The sequence below is a fragment of the Rhynchophorus ferrugineus genome, unplaced genomic scaffold (genome assembly GCF_030347505.1).
Source record: "Rhynchophorus ferrugineus isolate W39M unplaced genomic scaffold, kcgeb_rfMv2 rfM2, whole genome shotgun sequence".
NCBI lineage: Eukaryota > Metazoa > Arthropoda > Insecta > Coleoptera > Curculionidae > Rhynchophorus > Rhynchophorus ferrugineus.
In genome coordinates, this window is record NW_027472581.1 from 45,684,415 (window position 1) to 45,699,330 (window position 14,916).

The 14,916-nt window shown below is 29.0% G+C and overlaps 5 protein-coding genes across 7 annotated transcripts in view; 3 read left to right on the forward strand and 2 right to left on the reverse strand.

The window, feature by feature from the left end:
• Positions 1–160: 160 nt before the first annotated feature.
• Positions 161–1,419, reverse strand: LOC143191025 (serine/threonine-protein kinase Nek8). Its single transcript, XM_076395668.1, has 5 exons — positions 1,267–1,419; positions 959–1,217; positions 748–908; positions 520–670; positions 161–469 (listed from the first exon to the last, which is right to left on the reverse strand). Exons 1-5 carry the CDS (start codon positions 1,311–1,313, stop codon positions 266–268), a joined length of 822 nt encoding a protein of 273 aa, XP_076251783.1. The 5' UTR covers positions 1,314–1,419; the 3' UTR covers positions 161–265.
• Positions 1,420–1,833: 414 nt separating this feature from the next.
• On the forward strand, positions 1,834–3,078 carry LOC143191028 (uncharacterized). Of its 2 annotated transcripts, none has more exons than XM_076395671.1 (5): positions 1,834–2,261; positions 2,322–2,377; positions 2,429–2,547; positions 2,606–2,756; positions 2,809–3,078. In XM_076395671.1, the coding sequence occupies exons 1-5, from the start codon at positions 2,120–2,122 to the stop codon at positions 2,980–2,982; spliced, it is 642 nt and encodes a 213-aa protein (XP_076251786.1). In that variant the 5' UTR covers positions 1,834–2,119; the 3' UTR covers positions 2,983–3,078. The 2 variants fall into 2 exon arrangements, with proteins under 2 accessions (XP_076251786.1, XP_076251787.1); XM_076395672.1 differs by having other exon boundaries at positions 2,438–2,547.
• On the reverse strand, positions 3,061–7,543 carry fu (STKc_STK36 domain-containing protein fused). Of its 2 annotated transcripts, XM_076395659.1 has the most exons (11): positions 7,307–7,543; positions 7,121–7,234; positions 6,923–7,068; positions 6,759–6,871; positions 6,492–6,703; positions 6,250–6,437; positions 5,918–6,198; positions 5,292–5,554; positions 4,853–5,165; positions 3,411–3,712; positions 3,061–3,254 (listed from the first exon to the last, which is right to left on the reverse strand). In XM_076395659.1, the coding sequence occupies exons 1-11, from the start codon at positions 7,415–7,417 to the stop codon at positions 3,186–3,188; spliced, it is 2,112 nt and encodes a 703-aa protein (XP_076251774.1). In that variant the 5' UTR covers positions 7,418–7,543; the 3' UTR covers positions 3,061–3,185. The 2 variants fall into 2 exon arrangements, with proteins under 2 accessions (XP_076251774.1, XP_076251775.1); XM_076395660.1 differs by lacking the exons at positions 3,061–3,254; positions 3,411–3,712 and adding an exon at positions 4,128–4,342 and having other exon boundaries at positions 7,307–7,542.
• A 62-nt stretch (positions 7,544–7,605) lies between these two features.
• On the forward strand, positions 7,606–8,830 carry Hyls1 (Hyls1 centriolar and ciliogenesis associated). The gene is made up of 4 exons (XM_076395669.1): positions 7,606–7,799; positions 7,850–8,305; positions 8,380–8,540; positions 8,598–8,830. Exons 1-4 carry the CDS (start codon positions 7,703–7,705, stop codon positions 8,646–8,648), a joined length of 765 nt encoding a protein of 254 aa, XP_076251784.1. The 5' UTR covers positions 7,606–7,702; the 3' UTR covers positions 8,649–8,830.
• Positions 8,831–8,918: 88 nt separating this feature from the next.
• The window catches only part of phtm (cytochrome P450 enzyme phantom), a 242,542-nt gene continuing 236,544 nt past the window's right edge, over positions 8,919–14,916 (forward strand). Inside the window, exon 1 of the mRNA XM_076395665.1 lies at positions 8,919–9,027. The gene's annotated coding sequence lies outside the window, so the exon portion shown is untranslated. The remainder of the gene's footprint in view (positions 9,028–14,916) is intronic.

Consider the following 14,916-nt stretch of genomic DNA (forward strand, 5'->3'; position numbering starts at 1 on the left):
ATATATTTTGTGACATATCTAAAAATAAACTCTTCTTCGTTTAATTTTATATACATTTAGGATTAATTTATCATATAAATAAATAACTATTATTTAATTATATTAAATGGTGTTTATTAAAATCTTTTTTACTTATTGGCTAGATTAAATTTGTTAATAATTAGTAGGAACAAGATTTTATTGGGGCACTGTATAGCATTATAAATGTTATAAGGTAAAATATTAAGTAAAATTTAAAATGACATTCTTAAAAACATAAAAAAAATTAAAAAATACAACCTAAATTAACTGAAAGACAGTGAAGAGTAGGAAATATATCACCAAGTGTCATTAATGTTTTGGTATCCGGTCTTTCTTTTGGATCAGTTTGCAAAAGCAAATTTAGTAGTATTTGCATTTGCTTTCCGTATCTTTTTATATTTATAGTTTTCAGTTTTCCATTAGCAATAGATAAGACTACATTTGATATCTAAAAATATAATTCTGTTTTATTCATAAAAGTACTATGCGTGTACTTACAGTGCCTTCAAACAATTTTTCCATTTGGCATAATTCATATAGTATACATCCCAGTGCCCATATGTCACTTTTTGAATCGTATGGTTTCCCATCACAAAGTTCAGGAGCAACATAATTATATGTGCCAATAATTGTTTTTGCCATGTGATTACTACAAAGATACATTTTAAATTATGTATGTGTGATTATATATTATGAGTATGATATATAAATATTTCATTGATTTACTTGCAAAGCAATTTTGCTATTCCAAAATCGCCAATTTTTATTACATCTTGATTGATGCCAGTTAGGAAGATATTCTCGCACTTTAAGTCTCTATGAATAATACCTTTTTCATGAATGTGATCCAAACCCATCAGAATTTGACAAAAAAAGTTCATTACAGCCTAAATATATATGTAAACATATATTTCCAATAAAAATGAATACTTAATACCTGCGGGGAAAGATACTCTAATCTTCTTTTTGCAATAAATTCTTGTAAATTTCCATGTTCAGCATATTCCATCATAATATAAAAAGTATCGCCCTTAACATAACTGTCATGATATTCTATAACGTTAGGATGATTTAGCGACTTTAATATAGCTACTTCATTTTTTGCATTTTTTAAATCATCGCCTGTTAAATCCGTATGTATTAACTTGATAACTAACTTTCGTTTATTATGCTTTCTTTCGCATAAATATATAGTTCTAAAATTTTGTTAAATGATTAATTCTGCTGATAATTCTTTAAACTTACCCAAAAGTCCCTCTACTAAGTCGTTCAACAACATCGTACATTTCCATTGTAAAAATTAATCAAAGCAAGTCAGATTTCTTAAAGTTATAGTTATTTTATACAGTTAAAATAGCACAAGTATAGTATAAATAAAATACAATAAATTTTTTAATTTTTTTTTATTCAAAGATAAAACAGAATTCCTATGCAAGAGTTGCTTGAAAAATCTTACTTAGGTTTATAATAGATGGTTTGGTGAATACATTATTATTACTATTAAAAATTCATTATAATTAAAATAAGTAAATAATATATTTTGTTAGTAAAAAATATTTTTTTTAATGATAAAACCGCTTGCCCCGGTATATAATTATTTGCTTCTTCTTAAAATTTTATTTGACCAGATATTATTTTAGAATTACCATTGGCATTTTAATTACCTAATACATATAAATAACATATAATTAACGCAAATTTTATTGATATAGAAATAAAGTGAAATAAAAACGTGTTTATTTTTGTGTTCAATAATTTTACAACATATTGCCCGGAACATTGAAAGAAGAGATTGACAAAATTATATGAATTGTATTAAACATATTTTTATTTATATATTATAATAAATTTCATGAGCATACCTTTTTCTATGGGAATACCTTTATTTTAATCGTTAAACCTTTAATTATTTAATTAACGAAATCCTCATATGAATATAGTAAGAAGATTAGTTATTAGATCTTACAGTATTTTAATTTTTCAGATATAATGTAATAGATAATATGTAATCTTTATAATACTAATAAAGTTTGTTGACGTTTATGGTTTTATATAGTTAAAATGAAATTGAGTTGACGTCTAAAATTTAAAGCGAATAATGTCTGTAAAAAATGGTGCTGTACCAAATGAGGAAAATAAAACTGTCTTTTCAAGTTTACCAGTTTATTTTCCAGACGCAAGTGAAAAGTTAATTACTTCTGAGTTTTTGGAGGCTTCATCAGGAGTTGTTGTTATAGTTGGTAAATGGAAATTAAATAAAAGTATGTACATATAGTTTTCTAAGTAATTCTTTTAATTAGAGAAGTTTGGAAAAGTATTTGCACCTGTAGTTTCTGATATGAATGGCAACATTACTGTAAGTATACACTATTTGTGGAATTTGGAAAAAACTATAAAAATAATTTAGAAATTACAGAAGAAATATCAACAGGATGTTAATTTATATGAAGAAATTGAAACTATGATATTGAGAGAAAAAGCAGAGGGAGAAACATTTGCAACCGAAGCTTTAATTTGGCTTAAAAGGTAAATTTATTTATTATGATTCTAATAAGTGTTACAAAACTTATTTTCTTGTTGCCAGGGCACTTCACTTTATAAGTACATTTTTCCAATATATTATAACTGATTCTGACTCAGAAAGATGCACTCAAGATTTAGCACCATTTTTGAAGAAAGCCTATACGGAAAGTCTAGAACCCCATCATGGTTGGTTAGGAACTCAACTATTCAACGTAAATATAATCTATTTGAAAAGTATACTATCTTAAGACCCTTTCTTTAAAGGTATTATCCAGATTTGTTCCGAATCGTAAAAATTTATTTTATATATTGGCTTTGGAAAAATATCATAAAGAAGATCGGGTTCTATATGATTTAAGAATTTATCACCAAAGGATGGCAGCATGTGTTGCACACCTTACAAGATTTTATACTACTCATGGATTAGAAAATTTATAGTATTAAAGTATATGAATCACTTTTATATACAGGGTATAATTATTATTACTGTTAATTTATTGTTGATTACCTCTATAAATAAATTTTTTATTCATGTTCTCTATTTTCTATATATTACATAAAAATATTTTCATATAAAAAATATTATGAGATAAATACATTTACAGAACATAAAATTATAAAGGTATCATATTTTTTATTGCTTAATATGATGTAGAAGATTTAATGTAGAAGTCCTTGTGTTTTAGTTCATTAACTGCAGTTTCGGCGGCCTGAAAATAAACTTATTAAGTTGATATGTGTTTTACCAAAAAGTACTGAATTTTTTATTTAAGAAGAGTAGATATATAAGATGATGGGATGTAGATAAGATAAGATGGGATATAAAAATAATATGTTTACCAATTAATTAACATTAAATTACTTACATTTCGAACATTTTCCATTGAGTCAAAGACTAAAGCTTCAAGGGTATCTTGAACTTCACCAGACCAAAACTTTTCTAATGTACTAGTTTGAAAATATTTACCAATAAACAGTATGAAATAGCAGGTTCTTTCCCTTAATATTGGATCTGAATTTCGTAACATGTCTCCAAAGTCAATTTCAATATTTGATGAAAACGATGATAACAATATTTTTTCTACAATTTCAGTATTTTCTGGTAATTTTCTAATTGTGTGGGTGAGTATTGACAAAACATCCATTGTTATTCTTGGTTTCTTCTTAACTGCCAAAATAATAAATAATGATATTCAATATTTGATGATGATATTAAAGCATATATAGGGTTTTTCAATGAAGGATTGGTTTTTTAACCTGTGGTGGCCATATTATAGTGATTTCTGTTTAACTTTAACCTGTTAATTATTAATTTAATTAACCTGCAATTTATCATCATGATAATTTATGGAGTATTTATGAATGACTCTTAATATAACTATAATGGACTTAGAATATGAACGTAGAACGTAAACACGGGGTGTTCGACAAAGACATTTACAAAAAGCAAGCGGTACAGAATTATGATAACTGATATATTTTAACAAAAACTGAAGGATATATAGCTGAACATGTGCTTGCAATAGCAATTTGCCATCAAGATCGTGTGATTTAATCACTAGATTGTTTTGGTGTCTTATGCTGAAATTGTAGGTCCAATAATCAACCGATACCCTTAAAGTCAACATAACTTAGGCCATTGCAAATTCCTCTGCACCTACGCAGCGCTCATGGGAAATTGGACCACTCAGATCCATTCAATCATAGAAGCTGCAGCAAATATTTGAATAATGTTATATTCCATACATAATGACATACACATATTGTTTCATTCCATTTAAAATTCGATCTGCTATTACTGAAAAATTATATGCCAGAATTGTAATGTCTTTAAACATAAAGATATATACGCATTATTTATACATTACTGCATAAAAATATTGCACCCTTTAATTTAAATTTGTTCATAATATTGTTGCAATATAGATATAACATATTGGCGATTGAATTCAACTGAGTAGGTTCTTTGTTATTTTTAAATATGACAATTTGATTAACGTGGTACATTAGTATTGGATATACAAACGAATGTTCATTCATTTCAAATCTAATGAACTTCCTTCATAAGCGAACCGTCAAACAACTGGGTTTTAAACTTGTTTTAGCTCTTTTATTGGTTTTGGTACAAAAATTTTATGCTAAAAATTATGCGCTTTTGCATCCAATACTATTTGGATTGTTTTATTATATGAGAATCTATCAATTGATATATTTCAAGAAATTGGGCTATCTATAATATTCTAATCTCAATAATTCTATAATATAAGTAATCTGTCGATATATGTTCAGCAATGTATTAAATACTTACCCAAAGAAATTAATAAATTTATCAAACTAAAAACATTCAAAATCAATACAGCATCACAAAACTGTATTAGAAATTCATCTTGCAAATAAACTAGATGACACACAAGCATGAAAATGCCTCCTAGAGCCTGTAGATCATCTGAATCAAGGGAATCAGCTTTTTTATAAACATCAGCTACACCGGACTTTACTTCATCATTTTGCTGGGATGAATCTGAACTCGCTGTAGATACTGATTGACCTGACTTTGATTCCCTCAGTAAGAGCTTGGTGGCATAAATTAAATTAGGTACAAGCTTTACTTCTAAATATACCTAAAATTTAGAGATTGCAAGTACTTACTGGGTTATATTTAGAAAACTGTAATTTCTGTATAAACTCTGATTCTATGGCAATAAATACCATTGTTTTAGGGCATCTAATTTTTAGTAAAACTTTACCTTCTTAATTTGTTCTACTTGTTCAATTTGAATGCCTTTGACTACAAATGCAATAGATAATAACTTGGTTACAAAACATATAACTCTATTATGAGAATTAGAGTTTTTTAATGGCGAAACAATTATATTTGTTTGGTTGGGTTGAATTAGGGAGGTAATCTCTCCATTCATAACTTCCTGAATAGAACGCCGGAGAAATACGATCCATTCATCTGGTTCAATTGGACGATTATCTTCAATGAGATTAAGCCTCTCTTTTAAACCTACAATTGTAAAAAGTCAATCCAACTGTTAATATGAAATTTCAATATTTTTTTTACATTAAATCTATTTTAATTAACTTTAGATAAATTAGTAAATTATCTATATATTCTATACAAATTTGAGCTTTAAATGATTATTTAAGTTTCAAATGATAAGCATTTGGCATTTTAAAAATCTACCTTACATTTTTGATATTATATATGTTATATATTAATGGTTGGTTATTAGAGTTTCTTTTATGGATAAACATATCTATAATTTATGTAAATTTTCTTGGCATTTTTATAATCATACTAAATTGGATTTATTGCCATATTATAGTAAAATAATTGGGGATATATAACATTATATAAATAACTTACATTTGCTTAACATTTCCTCTTCCTTACTACTAAGTTTACTGTTATTCCCATCTTTACTATTACTTATGTTATCTTTATTATTTTTTAATATAACCAGATTTTCTTTACATATCTCATTCTGATCTTGAGATTTTGTTAAATCTTTACTTTTAATATTCCCTTGACTATTGTTAGAAGTGTTTTTAGTAGTACTAGAGGACTTCTTAAATTCATTTGAATTTTTTTCACTTTTTGAGTTTGTGTTTTGCTTCATATCATTAGGAATTCTAGATATTGCTCCTCTATAATAAATAATATGTTTATATACAGTATTGGTTATTTACAATACTTACTTTAAATGTTTGTTATTTATACTGTCTTTTCTTTGACGTTCCTTGGCTTCCTGTGTACTAGCAGTTAAAGCTACAGTTAAAGGCATTGGTCCTGTAGTTTTTGATATTAAAATGTGTCCTTTAACAAATGGATGATTAAGTATTTGTTCCCAAGTTAATCTTCTGGATGGATTTTTTTGTAATAAACCCTGAAAATTATTACTAATAAATATGGAATTAATATATGAAGTATGATGAAGTACCTTTAAAAATGATGTACATTCAGGGGATAAGAATGTTGGCCATTGGATCTGTTCATGTTTAATCATTCTTATTAAATGTAGTATAGATGAAGTACAAAATGGTGGTGTACCCATTAATAATTCATATGTAATACAACCTAAGGACCATAAATCTGCATTGTAATCATATGGTAATTCATCAATTAATTCTGGTGCCATATATAACGGGGTACCTAAAATGTATTTGTGATAACCATGAATTTCACAATTGGCATTATTATTAGTTACCTTTAATTGATGTTAAAACATGTGTTCCAGTACTCATATTTCTAGCAAAACCAAAATCGCAAAGTTTTGCACGATTTTTTAAATCCAATAAAATATTTTGTGGTTTTAAGTCTCTGTAACATGAATATAGCAATCATGTTTTAATAATAATCGTATAATCTTACCTATGCAAAACTCTATTAGAATGTAAATAATAAAGTGCTGACAATAAATCCCAAACTATTTGTTGCACTTTTTCTTCTGATAAATAACCTTCCTTACTCAATATAGCTGTTAATTCCTTTGGTGCAAATTCAGTAATCACTACGATCTATAAAGTAAAGCAGGTTAAATTTAGAATATAAATATATTTAAAATATTACCTCATTCTCAGTTTCAAAAGAATCTAGCATTTGAATTACGTTTGGGTGATGCAAGTCTCGTTGTATTTCACATTCTCGTCTAAAACCTTTGAGTTCCTTAGTTGATCTTCCTCTCTTTAAAATTATAGTCAATAATTGGATATATAGATCGTTTAACTTATTTTTTATTAATTATTTATAACTTACTTTACTTATTACTTTTAATGCCACTGAAGATCCATTTGAAAGTTGTTTAGCTTTATATACTCTACCAAAAGATCCTTCACCTAGAGTTCCAATAACTTCATATTTATCCATATTTAATTAATATATGTGGATTTCAGTTCAAAACCTATATAATTAATAACACTGTTTATAAACATGATAAACATCAATTCGAAATGACATATATTTAAATTCAATCATTTAATATATGGCAGAATGTCTGTTTATTTTTCCATGTGTTCATATAACCATATGTCAATAATTTTCTACACAGACCGTGGTTTATTTACAGAAGAGATTTGTCAAATTTTAGTTCCTAATCATTTTTGTTCGTTATTTTAAATATTTATTGTTTGTTGATAAATTTATATATTTAATATGTCTTACAAAATTGATCCACGAGAAGTTTTAGAATATCTAAATGGCTTAGGATATACAAATATTACTGCACACCAACTTAAAGAATTTATAATTGGTAAGTTATTAATAGAATCAGTTTTCAATAATTTATTATTAATTTTTTAGATTTAAAGAAACTTATTAAATATGATACGAGATTCGGCGATGAAAAGGAAAATAGTACATTAAATAGTTATTATGCTGAAGAAAGTGGATACTGTGAGTGTTCTGAAACTTCAGATTTTAGTGCAAGTGGATTGGATGATAAAGAAAACATAAATGGGGTAAATATTCCATCAGAAAAACCAAAACAAAAATCTATTTTAAAAGAAGCTTCAAAAAATAAGCACATTTCATTGCATATATATGAAAGTAAACCAAGAAAGAATGTATTACATGAACATTGTGTGCATGTTAGTCAAGATAATAACAAATCAAACTCTCAGAAATGTGATTCTGTAATTAGCAAAGAAAAAGATTTTACTACAGTATCAACTATTCAAAGTATAAGACCACAGTCAAGCAGTGGTACAAAATCAAGGTCTGATCGATCCAGTAAGGATAAAAAATCCAAGACAGTCTGTAAGTTGATACTCGTAATATATATTTGATTATAATAAATAATGCCCCTTTAATATATGTGTTATATTTATTAGTGATTAGGCCATGTTCAGCAAAACCTTCATTTAATAAATCAGACCCAGTTGCTCTTTATCACTTTTATCAGTCAGTATGGAAAAGATCCAAAATACCTGGACAGGATAAAAGAGAGGATTTACGTTGGGCTGTTAGGGAAAGAATGTTGTCAGGACCAAAAGTAGGATTACATTGTTTTTATCAATATACAATATATTATTTAATGTGAAACTTTTAGGTGGAACTCAAAAACAGACCTATAATCCGTAGCTGTAGTTCATGTAGATAATATGTATGTTTAGTTATTGTAAGCCTTAAGTACAAAATGTCTATTATTAGAGGACTAAAATTTTGTTAAAGGAATTGTTTCTATACATATTTGTTGATAAGTGTAATTAAACTGCAACAAATTAATTTTATTTATCTTTATTACCATGTATATTTTTTAATCCAAAATAAAATTAGGAAAAATATAAAGAACCATGAATAATTTGATTTAATTTAAATCGTTACATTTGGCAACCTTGCCCCTGTTGGTTAAGAAAAGACCTACCAGTTAAATCATGGATATGGCGGTCGTGATTTTTGAATTTCGTTGTTAATCGTTTTGTGATTATAAATTTTTAAGTCAAGAACTTAAACTAATATTCCTTTATACAGTGATTTGAGTAAGTGTCGTATATGTGTATACCATAAAAATTATAAATGTGAATTAAATTTTGGCTTATATTATTTTATCAGGTTAACAACTTAGTTGGTAGTTTGGTACTACCTATACTTGTATAACCACGTGTTTTCTTTCTTCGTTTAATTTAATATTAGAAACGGGAGTTTCTTAAATATCGGATATTGAAAGGTGGTGAGATGAAAAAATAAAATTTTTATATTAGGAATATGTTTATTCTATAAACTATTAATAACAAATAAGCGGACAGAAATGTTAGAGAGAACTAATTAATTTAAAGGATTTTTTACCACAAGTGTTTAAAATTTTGGGTCGCATAGTTGCCAGCTTTTTGTATTTTAAACAGTGACGGCGTGAAGTTATAGTATTTTATGGAATAATGGCATTATTTTAAAAAATTTAAAAAACAATATACATAGCTGGAATATATGCCAACAAAAGTATATTATGTTTTATTTTGTTTTGTTATATCTATATTATATGCAAATATATGGCTTGGAGAAAACTAAATTCTAAAAACTACACCCAACCAGGAGAAACAGCTTCATGTTTTCCAAAATAAGCTCCTCAGGAGAATCTTAAACGCTCCATGGTTTGTCAGAAATAATCAAATTCATAGGGAAACTGACACTTCATATCTCAATCATTCCACGCACAACTCAGCTCAAGTTCTTCTGAAAACGCGTTTGTTCGCGAGCTGGTCGACATGTTGGGATCTTATCACCGCGCCACCGTTAATCTCCGCCTTTTCTGAGTCCGGGCTGAGTTCATTAAACTGACTTTCCTGACTGAAAAAGTTTTCTGAGTTCATTTTCATTCAAAAGACGTCAGTGCATTGATTCACTGAATATGTAATACAATCTCAGAGAGGAGTATGTAGAATTTGCCGTTTTGGTTCACATCGATATTTGTTCCATGAAGAGTCTAAGCTACATAACTCTTCTTTTTTTGCCTGACAAGCAATGACATCTCTATGTTGAAACGATTCATGTGGTATGTGGTTTGAAATAGGTCTTCTTCCAATGAGCCTTGCATCTCCTCATTATCGAATTTTTTTGTTTCTTTGGTCTTTCTGGCCTTTGTCATGTCATTATTTTATTGGCCATCACAATCACCGCTTTTAAATCGTTGAAACTAAAGTTGCCATAAGTTGCTAAAAGCGTTTTATTAGTTTTGGCAGCAGATTTCATCAAACCAAACAATAAAAGGAAGGCAACTAAGTCGAAAATATAATTTTTATCATTCCATGATATCATCTGTATACATTGAATAACTCAATAATGTCAAAACCGTCGAATTTGAGAATTGTTTACATTTATGTTTTGCATCAACACCTAACAATTAAACTGACCACAAAATAAGCTTAGTGAATGATTTTTTGTTATCTTTATTGTATAGGGAGGACCATTATGTGGTGTATTTCCGTATCTGTTTTATGAGACATTTTTATTTTGAAGTATATTTAAACTAACAAACCAGTGGGGTTAGGGATTGTTTGGTTTCGATTTTGGAACAATGATTTGAAATAGATAAAAGCATTATAGCAAGATCGGCGATTAACCACTTAGGCCATCTTAGAAGGAAAGAAGCCTTACCCAGTTGGATTATAGTTGCAAAATATTTTAAATCTTGAAAGGGATTTGAACATATTTGAATATTATTATAGTGGCCTGGATTTTTTTGGTAAATTCGTAAATTCACAATTTGTTCTTTGATATTTATTTATAATATGGGCCTATACATTAGCTTTAAATCCTTTTTTTTTAAATTTGAAGCCTTATTGTAAAAAATTGGTACAATGTATTTTATTAAAAGCATTGTTCATCGATAGCTGCTACTTATTCCTTTCTTTCAGGCAATTTACTGATTTCATCTCGAGTACGTTTTCATTGATCTTGCAACATGTGGTCGAACGTTGTCATGCTAAAGAATAACTTTGTTTTTCGCGCAGTGTTGGGCTCAAACGTATCAATTGTAGTTGATAGTGATCCCATTGATGAGTTCATTAGGTTTTAGCTGTTTATAGCATAGTACACCAAACCGATCCTACCAAATACAGATTATTAGCTTGGAGCCATGGAATTTACCATCGTTGTTAATGCATGACCAGGTGGATCCCATGATTTTTTCGCTTTGGATTATCGCAATAGATATACTTTGCAGCACTAGTAACAATGCGATGCAAAAAAACTTTTTCGATTTTGCTGTTGAAGCAGCATTTCACACATGACCAAATGTCTTTCAATGTATTTTGGCTTCAATTCATAAGGCACAAAATATCCAAGCTTTTGGATCACTTTTATATTCTTCAAGCGATTGGAAATAGTTTCTTGTATTACTCCCTCTGCATATTCTTGTAGCGTTTTACGAGTAATACCTTCAAAACCTTGTCTTCAATTTTTTGACCAGAAATGACCACTTTTAAAACATAGTAACCAATATTCAGACATTGAAATCGTTTGACACATAGCATTCGATGGCGGCATTTTCTTCAAATTGAAGTAAAAAGTAAAACTTCCCGCAAATGATATTTACTCGGTACCAATTCAGAGATTTTCAGTGAACTGTAAACATTTTTTGTTCATACTTCGACATAGAATAGACAGACTTAGAACCCGATCTTCCACGTTAAACTTTGTAGTTAAGTTTTGTTCGTCTAAACCACTTGAGGGCGCACCAAGCGGGTTTGTTTACTACAGGGGGAGTTTAAAAAATAGGATTAAAAAATTTTATTTTTAATGAAATTTTACAAAGAAAATTAAAAAATATATAATTTTAATAAAATAATTCATTTAAATAATAGGTCAATTGAAAAGTCCCCGGCCTACCATAGTCAAATACATTTTTTTACAAAATGAGTTTATTTTATGCAACATAATTCCCTTCAAAGGTGATTACTGATTATGGCGACCCTCCAACTTTTCGATACCATTTTTGTAGTACGATTTGTCCTTTACTTTAAAATAGTCTTGGTGAAGCAGCACTTTATTTTTCTTCAAATGCGGCAGTTTTTCGGCGATTTCGTCCTTCAAACGGTCCAATAACGCTATGTAAAAGTTGCTGTTGATGGTCCTTCCTTTTTCAAGGTAGTCAATGAAAATTATTCCATGCGCATCCCAAAATACAGACGCCATAACCTTGACAGCCGACTGTTGCGTTTTCCCACGCTTTGGAGCGGATTCATCATGTGCAGTCCACTCGGATGACTGTCGATTGGACTTCAGAATGAAATGATGGAGCCATGTTTCATTCATTGTCACATATCGACGCAAAAACTCGGGTTTATTACGCTTGATCGTCTTCAAACACTGCTCCGAATCATCAACTCGTCGTTGATTTTGGTCAAAAGTGAGCTTGCCCCAAATATTCGTGAATGATATGATGTACACGTTTAGGTGATATCTTTAGAGTGTCTGCTATTTCATTCAGTTTCAATTTACGGTCATTCAAAATCATTTTGTGGATTTTTTAAATGTTTTCGTCGGTAACAACTTTTGTTGGGCGCCCACTGCGTTCACAGTCTTCGGTGCTCAATTTTTTGCTTCAACTGTATTTTTCCTTTCAAAAAACAATATTTTAACAACACGCGAAATATCTTTTTATCCATTTTTTCACAATAACAAAAGTTGCTTCACTCAAAATGCTATAATACACAAATTAATGATCCGACAGCTGTCAAATTTATACACGCTTCTGAGGGTTCGGGCTAACTAAAAACATATGGATTTTATTATAGTAGCGCCACCTATGTGTCAGGTCGGGGACTTTTCAATTGGCCCGTTATTAGTTAACATTTGTATAACACGTAAAAAACAATATCTAATGTCACAACTGATAACTTATTTTGAAATTGCATATTGTTATTGCCTTAAATATTACAAAGTAAAGAACTATAAAGTATTATATGTTACAATTTTGATTGCGAAATCCTCTTTGCATTAAATATTTTTTATGCAGCAAGCTTTTCTTATTTTTTCATGCTGTTAAACAAGCAACACCTAATTAGTGTTTTTCTTCTTACATTGGCTTTACTCAGGACTAATTTGCTGACATAGTATCTGAATGAGAATTTTCGTTATATTTTGCATTCTTTTGCCAATAAATAAAACAAGTGTATATAGAGACAGCTTCCCATACAAACAAATTATCATTGTTTACATTTAAAAGCCATTCTTGCGTTAAAGCAGAATCCTTTTCAAAATAATTTACCTTATTTCTACTTTATACCCAGGAAAATAATGTTATTATTATGTTTTTGCATTAAATCAAATTATATTTACGTTACCTTAAATGCCACTTTTGTGTATAACGCCATAAAAATAAATTTAGTTAAAATTATACACATAAATATATAAAAAACAGGTATAACCTAAGATGTCTAACAAAATTTGAAGTCGAAAGAAAGAAAAGAGATCATCTTTTTACCTTCGGCTTTCCAGCGACTTAGATGCGCAGAATATGGTTATATGTGTGGCTTCCATTCTATATTTCTATGTTTGTATGTTTATATTTCTTCATTTTAAAAGTGAAGCCTGTCAGTGAGACTTCAACGTGAAGTTGGCTACAAATGTACTCGATGCGATTTGATAGACGGTAACACTGTCTGTTCTAAAGCCTTCATAATTAATTTATACGCCTATATTTTATAGGTTTGTTTCTTCGTAGATTTATTAAAATAAATACTAACGCTTTTAATACCAACAAAACTATGCCTATTTTTATGTCATTTAAAGTTCGTGTACCTTTCATATATATGTATTATCGTCACTTTTATTAAGCAAGCAAGTTACTCTAGATACACCTACTAGGCCCAAAATAAACTAATTTTCTGTAAACGTATTGTGTAAACTTATAATTTACCCAACAGAAAATTCAATATTATGGAGAGTATACCCACTAAGAGCAAATGTGTGGGAAAATTGGACCCGATGTTGGACAACAGGGTCATGCCAATTTCGAAAAGGTACAAGTTTCATGTAAATATCACTGCGCGTATTGTGCAAGATGTCGGGTACCTTATTTTGATTACGGTTATGGTAATTTTCAATTAGCCATGCAATGGTTTCCGAAAGCGTCCACGAACGTAATAAATCAAAAACAAACAATTTACCACACGTAAGTGTCGAAATGGTAGATATAATCGCGCTTCCTTCGGTACTGCGGACCCAAAAACGTAATATTACTTTTTTTTATTGTCCGAAAGTTAATATGTTGAAAACAAATTGGATGCTAAATTGATTTGGTTTTTTATCTTCCATAACATGCAATAAAATCTTTAATGAGATACCCGTCTTGGGGACAGGTCCGGTTTTGGGGTATTTTTTATGTCCCACATTATCTTGCTTTTTTTTCTTGTTTGCTGGATTTTTTGCTTGCAATATATCATTCGAAAGGTATTGCAAGATTGTAAGTCGACCAGACTCCGTGAGGCTGGTCAGCTGCGATATCATTACGATACTTAATTAGTTGCTGATAGCTGTTTTTAAGTTAATTATGGGTGATTTATAAGGTAAACAAAATGGCGTTAAAATATTTTTATGCAGAATAACACTCTTAAGATCTATTATCTTCTTTTAGTTTTTTATTTTCCATTTTATTTATAAATGTTTGTTATTATTCCCTTGGCATTCCATATATATTAATTTATTTGATTATTATTTATAGGTATTTAATAAGATTTATGTTATACAATGATATGTAGAAGCTCGTTTCAATTGGTTAAATTAATTAGTAATAGTTAATATGTAAATTTAATTACTATTCTGTATTATTCTAAAAACTTTTCTATGTGTCTATTAATCAGATAGGATGGGTAGTAAACGTTTTAACTTAAGCACTGACATCGCGTACATTTAACTTTCTGACATTCGGG